The sequence below is a fragment of the Pan troglodytes genome, chromosome 1, assembly GCF_028858775.2.
Source record: "Pan troglodytes isolate AG18354 chromosome 1, NHGRI_mPanTro3-v2.0_pri, whole genome shotgun sequence".
Classification (NCBI taxonomy): Eukaryota; Metazoa; Chordata; class Mammalia; order Primates; family Hominidae; genus Pan; species Pan troglodytes.
Genome location: NC_072398.2, coordinates 92,516,325 through 92,530,097, shown reverse-complemented (window position 1 = coordinate 92,530,097; position 13,773 = coordinate 92,516,325). Strand labels below are relative to the sequence as shown.

The window sequence follows — 13,773 nt, the reverse complement described above, 5'->3', positions numbered from 1 at the left end:
TTTGAAGCAGAGGCATTACTTTATTCAGGCAGGGACTAGCCAGGCAGGGCCACAGCGTGGCAGGGATGGGGGGAGTCAGGACATGGGAGTGCCGTCACCTCCATTAGCCACAGGCCAGACGGCCCAGGAGGGCGTGCTACTGCAGTGAGATGGTGCGCTACTGCAGTGAGGTGGCGCAGGGCTGGTGAGCTTGGGCACAAAAGCCAGCATGTCACCCTCCCTTTGGAGAAGCCTCTGGGCCACAGGCCTTTTCCAGCTGACGGGATTCGGAGGGAAGGGGACCTAGTACTATCGGGATTCAGCTGACTTAGCCTATGAGATGGAGCAGGCAAGAGATTCCCTTTGCAGGGCGGGAGGTTATATTCCTACAGCCTCCATTCTTGGAGTAGGCTCCTTTGCCACACCCCTTTTCACCTTAGCGGGCCAGGCCTCTCAGCCAGAAACCGTATGTCAAGAGATTGTAAGTTAAGAGTGCTGCTCCTGAGCAGGGAGCGGGCTTGGAGTCATCCTTCCCCTCCCCGCACCCCTAAGTCCCCAGTGCCGGGCAGATGGTCTTTTCCTAGTCCTCCCCTGAGGACCAGGACTCTCTATCTCCTTCCCTCTGAGTGAACTTCAGGAACTGACCCTGGCCCAGGTGAACAGGAGCCCCTGCCCAAGAGGTCTTCAGGGCACTCCCCTCCTCTTCCTGAAAGGGGCTCCCTCGGTCTCCCTCAGAGACCAGCGGCATTCCTTGCCCCACTTCCTCAGACTGCTCCAGCCCGTTCATCACTCCCCCATTCACATGCTGTGACTTCCCCTCCAAGTTGGGACCCTGGCCATTAACACCAATGATGTCTGCCCCTGGGCCTGCATCCTCCATCCCACTGGGGATCTCTAGAGGGCCAGGGACTTTGTCCTCCCTCTCCAAGGAAACAGGGTCAGACTCTTCCTCTGAGCCAGAAGGCTCAGCACTGTCCTGGGACTCCATTTCCAGGGCAGTCTTGGGGGCACCAGCCACTGCACCCCTCAAGCTGTCATCCCAGGGGACACTGACACTCACAGAATCAGACTCCAGGAATTCCCCTCTCTGGGAGCTACTCAGGGCCTGGAGGCTGCCAACAGAAGACCCTGGCCCCCACCGCCCAGCCCCTGGCTCCCTCCCCTCCTCCTGATCCTCCTCTCCCTCCTCCCCACTTTCTTCCTCATCTGCAAACCCATCGGACTCCCCATCTCGATCCCAGGCTGCAGGATCCAGTAGCAGCTGGGGCACCTGGCCCAGAGGTTCTGCCACCTCCCCAGGGACCCCAGGAAGAAAAGGTGCCTCAGTCCCCAGGTCCTCAAATTCTTCTGACAGGTCAGAGTCACGGCCACACTCCTCTTCTCCCTCCTCCCCCTCCTCCTTTTCTGAGGGTGGGGCCTCAAGGCCCTCGGAAGCCAGGACAGCAGGATCCCAGCCCTCCTTTCCAGTCTCCCCTTGAGGGGGTGGCCTCTGCTCTCCAGTGGGGTCCCACCTGGGGGAGGTGGGGGACCTGAGGTAGAAGCCCAGGGGAGTGGAGTCTGGAAGGGTCTCCCCGAGCTCATCCTCCTCGCTCTCTTCTCTGCTCTCCTCCCCTTCCTCCTGGAGGCCCTCGGGGATCTCCCCAGAACCCAACTCCTCCTGCCCGCTCTCTACTTTCCCCAGGGCTTCAGCCCTCCCCTGCACCCCCCAGCTAGCCTCCTGACTCCCTTCAGCCTGAGGCTGAGGCCCAGGGGCATCTTCCAGGATCGGGGTGTACGTTGGGCTGGGGGAGACCAGCACTGGTGGTACATCCTCCTCAGCTTCCTCTGACCCCAGAGGCCAAGGTGAAGGGGCATCACTTCCAGTGTGGCCCAGGGTCTCAGCAGGGAACGCCTCCTCTGCTCCCCTGGGGGCCTCAGCCTCTGACTCCTCCCTACCCTTGGGAGGCTCCCAAGGGTCTCTGCTCTTCCCAGGCAGCTCGGAGAACTCTGTCCCCAGACCACCTGCCTCCTCTAGGTCCTTTCTAGGCCCTTCCAAGCCCTGAACCCTCTTTGCCTCCAAACTCTCCTCTTCCAGGGGTGGTTCCATCACCTCTTCCCTGGTCAGATGGCCTGGGTCCTCCAGCCCTCCCACCCCCTGCCCCGGGCCTGGCTCAGCTCCCGCAGCAGACTCACCCATGGCAGGCTCTGACCCCAACATGACCTCTGGGGAGGCTTGGTCACCCCCTGGGGCCACATCATCTTCCACCAGGGGCTCTATCGCCTCTGGCAGCCCCTGGGGAGCCTGGAGGCCTGGGGCCACCACCTGTTGTGATTGCCCTTCAGGGTCCTGGAGGCCCTCAGCCCCTCCCTTCACACTGGCTCCCTCAACCAGGCCTCTCTGCTCTTTGGGCTCAGGGCTCTCTGGGTGCCCCTCGCCTGGGATCCAGACCTCCTCTGTGGCATTCAGCTCTCCCTGCTCTACCACCTCCTCCTTCCCAGTGAAGCCATCCTGCTCCCTCAGATTCAGCTCTGCCTCATCCTCATTTTCCACTCCAGCCATCCCAGGAGGGCTTTCCTGAGCCAGTTCTTGGTCCTTCTCCACCGTATCTTCCCACCTCTGCACATCTGCAGACTGCGGCAGCTCCTGTCCCTCCTCCTCCAGAGACCTCAGTGACTCTTGGTACTCTCCCTTTCCCAGGTTCTCTTCCTCTTCCAGATTCCTTTGACTTTCCTTGTCTACCTCCTCTGGAGATCTCAAATTCTCCAGGTTCCATGCTCCCAGAGATCTCAATGATTCCTGATTCTCCTCTTCCAGGAGTCTCAATGTCTCTTGGTTCACTTCCACAGACTCCAGTGGTTCTTGAATTTCCTTTTCTAGAGGTTTCATTGTCCCCTGATTTATTTCTTCTGGAGTCCACAGTGGTGCTTGAGTTTCTGGAGATTTCAGTGTTTCCAGGTTCTCTTGTCCTGCAGACTTCAGTGATTCTAGGATCTCTGTTTCTAAAGATTTTACTGCCTCTACACTCTCTTCTTTGAGTGACTTTAAGAACTCTTGATTCTCATTTTCAAGAGGTCTAGCTATCTCCTGGTCAAGAGACTTCAGTGGTTCTGGATCCACTTTTTCTGGGGGTCTTAATGTCATCTGATCCTCTTCCCCTAGAGACCTCCGTCGCTGTTGAGTCTCTTTTTCAAGAGTTCTCAATGTCTCTTGGTCCTGTTCTTCTAAAGACCTCAGTGATTTGTGATTCTCTGTTTCTAGAGGTCTCACAATACTCTGGTCCTCTTCTTCTAGAGTCTTCAGTGGCTCCTGGTTCTCTTTTTCTAGAGATCTAAAGGCCTCTTTGTTCTCATCTTCAAGAGACCTCAGGGGTTCCTGATTCTCCTTTGTCAGAGGTCTCAGTGCCTCCTCATCCCCTACTTCTGGAGATCTCAGTGGCTCTTGATTCTCCTTTTCCAGAGCTGTCAATGACTCTAAGTTCTCTTGCAGAGAACTTACTAATTCTTGATTTTCCTTTCCTGGAAATAAAAATGTCTCTAGATTACCTTCAAGAGATTTCATTAGTTCTTGATTCTCCTTTTGCAGGGATTGCAATGTCTGTGTGTCCTCTTTTCCTGTAGGCTTAAGTTGGCCTACAGCCTCTTTTTCTAGAGGTCTCACTACCTCCACATCCTTTAATAGCTCTTTATTTTCCTTTTCTAGACTTTTTAGTGTTTCTAAGTCTTCTTCTAAAGACCTCGGACATTCTTGATTCTCCCTTTCTAGTGTCTCATGGCTCTGGTTTTCCAGAGTCTTCAGCGACTCTTGAATCTCCTCTCCCAGAGACTTCAGGGTTTCTTTTTCCAAAGGAACCTGGGAGTCCTGGATTTCCTTCCTGTTTACATCCTCTTCTTCCCATATTTCCTGCTGCAAGCTGCTTACCACTTTGCCCTCTATGGCTGTTTCTTTCTCTACCAACCCCCAGATTTGCCCTTCACCTTCCCCTTGGCATATGCTGAACACTCTAGACCCACCGGATTCTCCATCCTTAGCCTCTAAACTGGAGTGGTCAGGGCTGAGGGGTGGGGCCAAGGAGGCATGGTCCTCTGGGGACTGGCCTGTACTGGCCTCTTGCCGCTGGCCCCCAGGCTCCTCTGGTCCAGGCAGGACGCTGGCAGGAATGGCCACCCTGGCTTCAGCCCGCAGGGGCTCTGGAGCCTGTTTCCTCCCACCCTGTGTCTGGAGCAGAGAGAGAGGAGCATCCTGGGCTCTGATCTCTGCATCTGCAGCAGGAGAGGGTGCCTGAGGTGTGGGGGGGATGGGGGTGCTGGCCAAGGTAGGGGTACGGGCCTGGAGGAATTCTTGGTTCTTAAGAAAGGCTGGCACAGGTGTCTCAAGGGTAGCAGGCAAGGGTGAGGGGAGGGAAGTTGGGCTCAGGACTGGGAGCAGAGATCCAAGACGCCGGCCCTCTGGGGTCCCAGGGAATTGCAACTCCAGCTTGGGGTCTGGAAAGGCAGAGGGGGAAGAAACAGCATCAGTATATCACTGGCAATGAGGGGAGCCACAGAGCAGCCACCGCTGGCAAGAGTATCCATGCGCCTGCCCCTGGCGCCCATGGCTGGGCTGAGAGCATGCTCACTGACACTGGAGGCCACGGACTTGAAATTTAGATTGGTGCCTCTCGGGAAAGATAGGTCTGGGTATGAAGAGCAAAGCAGGGTAGTTTCTGGGGGAACTTGGCCCCTCCTCTTACCCTGAAAGCTGAGGGAAGTCTTGGAGCCACCGCCAGGTGTTTGCAGCCGGGAGTTCTCAGCCTCCAGGAGGGTCCTGGAGAGGACAGAGGGAAAGTGGGGTCAGCCCTCTGCCCCCAGGCCTGCAGGCAGCAAGCCAGCTGGGGACAACTCAGGCTGAGCTTGCACCATCCAGGCCCTGCAGGCTTCCTCTTCATTTGACACTGTCACACAAAAGCCACACTCAGGGTGAAATCACACAGTCACATACCCACAGACATCACACACTTGGTCACACAAAGTCACACTGTATTTGGGATACACAGCAGAGCGCAGACATAGAAGCAGATTCCCACACAGTCGGACATTGCCCTACACACACCCACACAAGGCTTAGGCTAGCCTCCTCCTCCCACCCCAGGCCAATGACCTCATCCTCTGTGTGGGGGACCGATTCTCATGCTAATTGCTGCCATTGTCCAAGCCACCATCTGGAGGGTCTGAGAAGGAGAGGATTCTGGGGAAGTGGGAATTCTCAGGCCGTTCCCATGGGATGGGCTCCCTCCTCCTTCCCCGGTGGCCCCCAGAGCTAGCGACAGACAAAAGCAAATGAATTCAGCTCCCCCTCTCCAAATCCTTTTCATGCCTCAAAAAATAGCAGTTAAATTCCTCGGGGCCCACCAGACCCTTCCCCTCGGTGGCTTCACTGGGGGTCAGGGCCCTCATCTCAGGATCTCTAAGCACTCTGGATCCCAAGCTCTTCGGGGCACAGAGGTCTTTGTGTCCAGGCCCCTTCCTCAGCGCCCCTTGAACCAAAGAGGGGAGCAGGGACCAATCAATTCAATAACTTAGGATGAGCAGCTGCTCCTCTCTGCTTTGCTCCATGATCTCTGAGTCTGGTTAGCACTCGCTGTAGCCTCACCTCTGTCCTTGCCAGTGCTGCGGCCTTCCTTCTGGGCTTCTCTTCCCTGGCGGTGGAGCCCCTCTCCTCCACGTCCTCCCCAGAGCCTCACTGACCTTCCATCTCTGGGCCTTGCCTCCCCTCCTTTCCTGGATCTCATGTGGCCCCTCACCAGCCACAGAGCCCCTTCCTCAGGCCCCATCAATGGCCCCTCAGCCAACAGGACCAGTTTCCCAGAAGAGACTGCGGGCTTTGCCCAAGGCCACATAGCAAGTGAGAAGCCACCCCTCCTTGGTCTCAGCCATTTCTAGGATAACAGAAAATGTGGACAATGAAGGGCTGGGCAGGACCAAGGGCACTAGGGGCATCAGAGGAGTCTGGCCCCATGACATCCAGGCTAGAAGAGGCCTTGGAAGTCCCCCAGCCCAGCCCTCAGCCCCTAGACGAGGCTGAGGCCCAGGTCAGGTGGCAAGTCAGTGCAGCCACCCCATGCCTGCAATGCCTCCTTTCCGTGGCTGCCAAAGGACATGACCCCCTGGGTGTGGGCACACATAGAGTTGGAGCTTTGCCCCTTGGGGGAAGGGTCTGGATGCAGTTGCCCCACACGGGCCCAGCCCCTCTCCAGAGGCTGTCCCGCTCGGCAATATCATCTCTCCTGGGGGGATTTCCCGGGCACAGGACATTTCTCAGGTCTCCAGCCTATGGGGGAGCAGATGGTTTCAGGCAGGACATGTTCCGGTGTGGAAGTGACCAGCCTAGAGTCACAGAACCCAGTGGCAGCAGAGTTGCCATCACCTACACCTCTGGTCCCCTTCAGCCACGTAGTCTGCCCCAGCATGTGTGTGTGCCTCTGCGTGCCTGGGTGGACAGGGCTCGTCTCGTACCTGTACGTGGCCACCTCCAGGCTGAGGGACATCTTGAGGTGCGCCAGCTGCTGCCGACCTTCCAGGACCTGAGCGATCTGGCTCTGTAGGCCCTGTTTCTCCTGCTCCAGGGCCTCCACAGCCAGCTGCAGGGCAGGCGAGAGGCAGTCAGTGGAGGGGCTGGGGTCCCTTCTGTGAACCAACCTGCATCCTGCCCGCTGCCGCTGCCCGGGAAGCACCTCCTGCTCCCTGGCTGACTTATCTGTGTAGCAGACCCCCGCCTCCCCTACCCTATTCCCTGCCCAGAGAGCCCCCTCTGGATCAGCCAAGATGAGCCCAGGGCCCCTGTCAGCCCTCTCAGCTCTCTCCCATGGCCTGCTCCTCCTCTGAGGATGCTGATTAAATGGTAGCACATGTTGCTCAGAACACAGCTCCCACAGGAAGGGGAGGTGAGGGAGGAGACGAGATGGGTTATGGAGAGAGAAGAGGGGAAAAAAAAGCAAAAGCAGAAGGAAAAACGATTAATCAAGATGGCTGGAGCCTGCAGGACTGGAAGGCAAACAGCCCCTGTCCCCCATTGGTCCCATCTCCCACAGCTGTCTCCTGCTCCTCACAGCAGGCTCTCACCCCCGCCCCACCCCCACTTCCCACATGTTCTGGATTCTCTCTCCTCTGAGAGGAGGGATGGGGAGGTGGCCATGGCACCTCTGTGTGGCCCAGGCAAGAAGCTGTTTTCTCAGCTGCTGGTCACATCTGTGCCCTGTGAGAAGGAGCAGCTGTTATGGGCCTCTGGAATGTGCTCCAGGGAGCCGAGAAGCCATGGCATGGGAGGGGGCTGGTAGCCATTCATTCACGGCCCCTCACTCCTCCCCTCAGGGGGAGGAGGGCTGTGAGGAACTTGGTGATTCTGAGTGGCCAGGCCACCAGATTCAGCGCAGAGGCGACAGTGCTGGGTGTCCTCCTAGTAATACCAGAGCCTGGGAAGGGGCCCGGAGCCCCAGTCATCATCAGAGCCAGAAGGTGCCATCCAGAGAGTGGCGGGGCTGCTGCAACGGGTCTTGGGCCTGACTGCCCACCCGGGATGTGCTTCGAGAAGCCCCACCATTCGCATCCTACACTAGACGGGCTGTAAAAGTCTAGGACGTGTGGCACCAGGTTTCTGAGAACTGGCTCCTGATTCAGCAGCCAGCTAGCCCCACTCCCTTCCCAGAAGGTCTCTGAGCTTCATAAGGGACTTTCTGGAGCGTTCTGGGACTTTCTCTCACCCAGGCCCTCAACCTCCTCACCTGGAACTTTTCAGTAGCCCGCAGCCGCTCCTGCCAGCGGTCCTCCAACCTCTGTTCCAACGCTGCCCTGCGCTCCTGGAGGCCTCCGCGCTCAGCCTGGAGCTGCTGCAGCTCCAGGCGGCCCTCGCGGGCACCCTGCACCGCCCGGCCCAGCCGCTCGCGGGCCTGGCCCAGCGACGTCTCCATGTGTGCCACGCGCTCCTGGTAGCCGCGCACTGCCCCGCGCCACGCCTCGCCCAGTCGCCTTGCCAGCTCCTCCACCTCCGGGGCCGGCGCGGGAGGCCCGCGGGGCGGCGCTGGGCAGCGGGGGGCACAGGCAGCCTGCGCGTTCAGGCCGACGCGCTCCTCCTCGTGCGCCACGCGTAGAGCCTCTAGCTCGCGCTCCAGCTCTGCCGCCTGGCTACTCAGCCAGGCCCGGGCGCATTTCTCTGCCTCGACGGCGCGCCGGTTGCGGGCTACCTCCTCCGTCGTCCGCTCCCGGACCAGCCGCAGCTGCTGGCATCGGCCTGCCACGCCCTCCAGCTCTTCAGCCAGGTTGTCGCGCGCCACCTCGGCCGCGTGCTTCTCCCGCCAGCGTTGGTCAACGAGGGCCCGCAGGGCCGCCAGCTCGTCGTCGGCACGCGCCCGCCAGGAGGTGTCCGCGGATTGTGCCCGGAGCCCCCCGAGCTCCGCGCTGAGCAGCTCATTCTGCTCCTCCAGCGCCTTGACCCGGGCCAGGTAGGCCTCCAGGCGCCGATTGAGCTCCCACATCTGAAACGACTCCTCCCCCATGCAGCCCTCCATCCTGCTCGTCTGACCCACTGAGGATGGACAGACGCGGGGCACCGGGAGAAGGGAGCGGCTCGCAGAGCTTTTAGGACGGAAGAGAAAAGAGACCGACGGGGACAATGACGGGGCGGGGCGGGGTGGGAGTAGCCTGAGCGACTGAGAGTCGGGAGTGGGAGCGAGGCTATTCATACTCCCGCCAGGCGGGCGGGAAGAGGGGCGGGACCCAGGCCTTAACCCCTTAGAGGTCAGAGAGTGGCAGCAGCCTCTGTCCCTGCTTCCCCAGGGTGCTGGAGAGTGGAACCAAAGAAGAAGCTGTACCATGGAGAATCGGATCTGATGGTGGTGGCTTTCTGAGGGAGGAGGCTGTGAAGAAGGGTCACAATCCCCGAAAAAGGCAGATAATGCACAGAACTGAGCCTGTGGGGGTGGGAGTGCCAGGACGTTCCAGCCTGGGAGGGAGTGCAGTCTCAGTTACTCAACACATCCGAGAGAGGTATCACTTACTGAATTCCTCTAAGACTCAGTTTCCTCATCCATAAAATGGGAGCAATGATGGAAATCGCATAGCTGCTGAAAAAAATGGATGTGGCCAGGTTTTTGTTTTTTGTTTTTAAAATAGCAAATGCTCCTCCTCCTGAAATACTGGAGAGAGTACTACAGCATTGCAGAAAGAAGCTAGAGAGACGCTGCCTGGAAAACAAGAACAAATGTCTGATATTAGGACACACGGATACACACACACACACACACACACACACACACACACACACACACACACGCTATTGCCTGAGTCTCCATCAGAAAAGGGAGCGACCAGGTTAAGGGCCGTCATGGGCTTAAGAACGTTTGTCCATCCTTCCTACAAGTCTTCTGTATAACTGCGAGGTTCAAACATCCGCTTTAGGAAGTTCTGTTCTTGGGGAAGGGCCCCTTCTCCCGCACCCCCTGCCAGGGAATGTTGGGTAGTGGACGCCCTCTGGCGGCTTTCAGAAGTGGAAGCAGCAGGAAGAGGCCATTCTTTTCCTTCCTAACGACTAGCCCAAGTTTATCCAGCCTTTATGTTGTGCCCAGTCGTGTTCCAATATTTTACTTCCATGATCTGACTTAATCTTCAAAACAACCTTTTAAAGATTCTACAGTTTATGAAGTAGAGAGCTCACCAAGGGTGAGAGTAGTAGGGAAGGCTTTCTGGACGGAGTGCATCCTTGAGCTGGGAGGTAAAGGACAGGTGGGATTTGGGGGATTTACAGTGAAGGAGAAGTAGGGCTGGGGAGGAGATGCAGGGATAATGAGACGGAGGGGATCTTTGGGGAAGGCGTTTCTGATCAAGCTGCTAAATCCAATTTAGCTCAAGTGTTAATTGAGTACCTACTATGTGTCAGCACCAAAGAGATTGCAGGAACTCTGTCCTAGCCCTGGAAATGCTTATAGTTTGGTGATGTGAGGTCAACAGTGATGGGCACTCATAGTCTGGTGGTGGAGGTAAACATAAAAAGATGACTACAATACTTAATCAGCCTCCAAGGTGCTGGGGACAGAGCCAGGCAGCACAGAGGATGGAGAGGGTTTTCTGGGTAGAGGGTACAGCCAGGTCAATAACCAGGAAGTCATCCCTCCAATATTCCCTCCCCTTGAGGAGTCTCTCAAGGACCCCATCCCTGTCCCCAGGCCAATGGGGCTTTGGAATTCACCACCAATATGTAGAATAGAGGCCAGGGAGGGGTTAGTGACAGGACATTGACTGAGAGTCAGTGCAGGCCGGGAGGCTGAGGATCTGGGATGCCCAGGCTCCTTCAACCTTGCATTACCTCATAAATCCTGCTGTTTGGTTTGGGCTGAGGGCTCCCCAGAGTTGTGGCCAGCAGAGCTTGCTTGGAATCTCCTCCTCTCTTTCTTTTATTTTTATTTTTATCTTTGAGAGGGAGTCTTGCTCTGTTGCCCAGGCTGGAGTGCAGTGATGTGATCTCGGCTCACTGCAACCTTCGCCTCCCTGGTTCAAGTGATTCTCCTGCCTCAGCCTCCCAAGTAGCTGGGATTTCAGATGCCTGCCACCATGCCAGGCTAATTTTTGTATGTTTAGTAGAGATGGGGTTTCACCATGTTGGCCAGGCTGGTTTGAACTCCTGACCTCAGGTGATCCACCCGCCTTGGCCTCCCAAAGTGCTGGGATTACAGGCATGAGCCACCGCACCCGACCTCCTTCTCTCTTTCACTTTCTGTCTGGGAGGAGAGGGATGCTAAATGTTTGAGATCCCCTGGGATTCTTGGGGGGGGTCCCCTAAAGAGGTAGGGTGGCATTGGGCTGGGGGTTCCTCTCTGAACCCCTCACCCTCACCCAAAGGGGAGACATTTGGAACTGTGTCTCATGCAAAGATTAGCTGACTTTTGCACTTTCTAACTGAATGACATTGGACAAATCACATAACTTCTCTAAGTGAGCCTGAGTTTACCTATTTGGTAAAGCAGATTAATACCCACCTATCCCTATAAGTTTGTTCTGATAATCAAATAAGACCAGGTATAGGGAAGTCTTTGTATAAAGCCTTTTTTGAGGACCGTCACAATGAAAGCCATTAAGCTAAAGAAAACCTCCTCTTGTGAATCACTCTTGTGAGTTTTAGGAATTATGGGGAATAGAGATTGTTAAGAATTCTGGGGAAGAGTGTGGTGTTGATTTTCCTAAAACAGGAGATGGTAGGTTCCAGCATTCACAACCTAGAGGATCTGACGTCAGTGCTTACCAGATTCTAAACAGATACCTGATATTTGAGGCACTTAGAGAAATAAGGCCCTCCCTAGAGAAACTTAGGCCCTCCCTTCCTCTCCTTCCCTGGTGACTGCATTTGGTTACTGGGATGTTTGTGGGGCCATTGGCCGTACCTTTTATTGGGTCTCTGGACTCAGGACATATGAACTATGTGGTACTACAGCTGGTGGATACAAAGTCAGCCCAGCAGTCATCCCCAGAGATGGCCATGAGCAAGCTTAGGGGGTTCTGTGTGCTGCCCCGAGGGAACCTGTCCTTGGTCCTGACAATTAAAAGTTTTAATTAAAGACTTGAATGAAAACATGGAAGCCATGTTTATCAGATCTACAGACTATGCAAGAACTGAGAGTTATATTTTAACAAAATAGAAAAAAAAACCAGATGACATTTAATAGGGATAAGTGTAAAATTCTGCTTTTGGTTTCAAAAAATCAACAGCATAAGAAGAGGAGAATAAAGACCGGCTGAAGAGTAGGGAGTGTCTAGCGAAGAAGAAAGAGCTGGAGGTTTTAGAAGACTACAAGCTTGTTAGGAAGAAACCAATACTGGGTGGCTGTCTAAAAAAGTGAAAAGGATAAAAGTGACTATAGATTCAAGGTGTCCAGATGAGCAATGGCAACACTCCCATTGCCCTCCACATCTGGAGTGTTGTACTGGACACTATATTTTAAAAGGGACCTTGATGGATTGGAGTTAATCCCAGAAGAAGATGACCAGATGGTAAGGGATCTTGGAATAATGTTTTTGTATTTTTAATTTTTAAATTTTTTAAAATTTTATTTATTTATTTTGGAGACAGTCTCGCTCCATCACCCGGGCTGGAGTGTAGTGGCGTGATCTCGGCTTACTGCAACCTCTGCCTCCCCGGTTCAAGTGATTGTCAGTCTCCCGAGTAGCTGGCACTACAGGCTTGTGCCACCATGCCCAGCTAATTTTTTGTGTTTTTTTTAGTAGAGACGGGGTTTTCACCATGTTCGCCAGGCTGATCTCGAACTCCTGGCCTCAAGTGATCTACCTGCCTCAGCCTCCCAAAGTGCTGGGATTACAGGCGTGAGCCACCACACCCGTCCCAGAGTGTTTGATAAAGACTTTCTGAATGAACTTGTATCTAAGCTCTGAAACTAAAAATAATGGCCTCTGAGTAGCGCACACACAGCCTAAAGGAAATTGCCAGCCCCCACCCTGAAGGCCTTCTCCCCACCGAAGTCTGCATTAGAGAAGGCAAGCGGAATGTGAGGAGACTGTGACCAGCAGCACTGGAGTGTGGAGTGGCCAGTCCAGGATGGCAGGCTGTGGCTTTCCCTCCTCTGCTCAGAGGGCAAGGACGATGCCCACCAAGGAGAGTGGGTGCAGCCTCCCCAAGGAAGGACTCCTCAAGGCAGGGCCTGCCAAAGGACACATTGGCATCCCGCTCCAGGCCGGCTGTCTTTTAGGGTGGAGGACTTGCTCATCCACTCTCTTAGCCTCACTGAATAAGGGACACAGAGCCTGGAGAGAGATGAATGGGGAAAGGAGAGGGGCACAGGAGGAGACAGGTGAGGTTCTGTGGGCCAAAAGGACCCCACAAACGGAGCCCCCATGGTGCAGCCGGCTTGGGTGTCACCACACCCAAGGGAGGTTCACGTCTGAGGGAGGCTGACTGTAACACTAGGTAAGTGGCACCTACCCCGGTGTCTTCCTCTCTCCTGCAGAGGGGAAATAAGCCTCAGAGGGGGCCACAGGGGTGGGGGTGGGTGCAAAGAGCAGAGCATTCCTCTCCCCAGTGCCAGCCTTTGGACCTGGGGCCAAGCCTTGGCTAGCAGGTAATGAAGAATGTTTTAATGGGACAGGAGATTGAAGTTTAAAACTGGGTCAACTGAACTATATAGGACTTGTATAGCCCAAAGTACCTAGAAAGCTCTAGAATCTGCCAAAAAGTCATTATAGGACAGGAGGAGGAGATACAACAGAACACTGCAGGCAGTGGTCAGACAGATCTAAAACTCTTTCATTTTTGTTACCTCCCCTATCCCTTACCTTCTTTGCCTCACAATGCATGGGCTAGGGCAGGGGCCAGGAAGTCGCTCTTGCCCTCATCCCTAACTTAGCCCCTCCTCTACTCTCCCTTTCCCTCCACTTCCCAGCTAGACAGGTCTTACTGGACGCATGTGGCAAGGATAAGGTCAGCAATGAGTCTTAGAAAAGAGATGGGGAGAGGGAAACAAACAGGATGGAGACCAGGTGGCAGGGGAGCAACTTTGAGAAGCTCTGTACCAAGGCACCTGGGAAGCAGGGAAAGGGAAGGGCCTCTTCTGGGCAGCCTGGCTGGGACCTGGGAGCTCTGCATCCTGGCTGGGCCCTGCCTTTCTGTCCTGCTTTTCCCCGGCCACAGGAGGGAGGCTTGGAGCTGGCACCAGGAGGTGGGAATGTCCCTTCTCACTCTATTTTCTCCTTTCCCTAGTGGAGGGATGATGGGACTGGCTTTCTTGCCCTCTCCTTCTCTTCATGTCCACAGCAGGAAAGGTGGCCTTCCCATTCTCTGTC

At 55.5% G+C, this 13,773-nt stretch overlaps 1 protein-coding gene across 1 annotated transcript; it reads right to left on the bottom strand.

Moving 5' to 3' along the window:
- On the bottom strand, positions 1-8,646 carry NES (nestin). Its single transcript, XM_003308514.6, has 4 exons — positions 7,716-8,646; positions 6,451-6,575; positions 4,689-4,762; positions 1-4,440 (listed from the first exon to the last, which is right to left on the bottom strand). Exons 1-4 carry the CDS (start codon positions 8,496-8,498, stop codon positions 560-562), a joined length of 4,863 nt encoding a protein of 1,620 aa, XP_003308562.5. The 5' UTR covers positions 8,499-8,646; the 3' UTR covers positions 1-559.
- Between the last annotated feature and the right edge of the window lie 5,127 nt (positions 8,647-13,773).

Coding starts and splice junctions, on each gene's coding strand:
- NES (XM_003308514.6), bottom strand. CDS start 8,498: ATGGAGGGCTGCATGGGGGAGGAGTCGTTTCAGATGTGGGAGCTCAAT. Junction 6,576..7,715: donor GGGCTACTGAAAAGTTCCAG/GTGAGGAGGTTG, acceptor CCTGCCCTGCAG/CTGGCTGTGGAGGCCCTGGA. Junction 4,441..4,688: donor GACTTCCCTCAGCTTTCAGG/GTAAGAGGAGGG, acceptor CTGCCTTTCCAG/ACCCCAAGCTGGAGTTGCAA.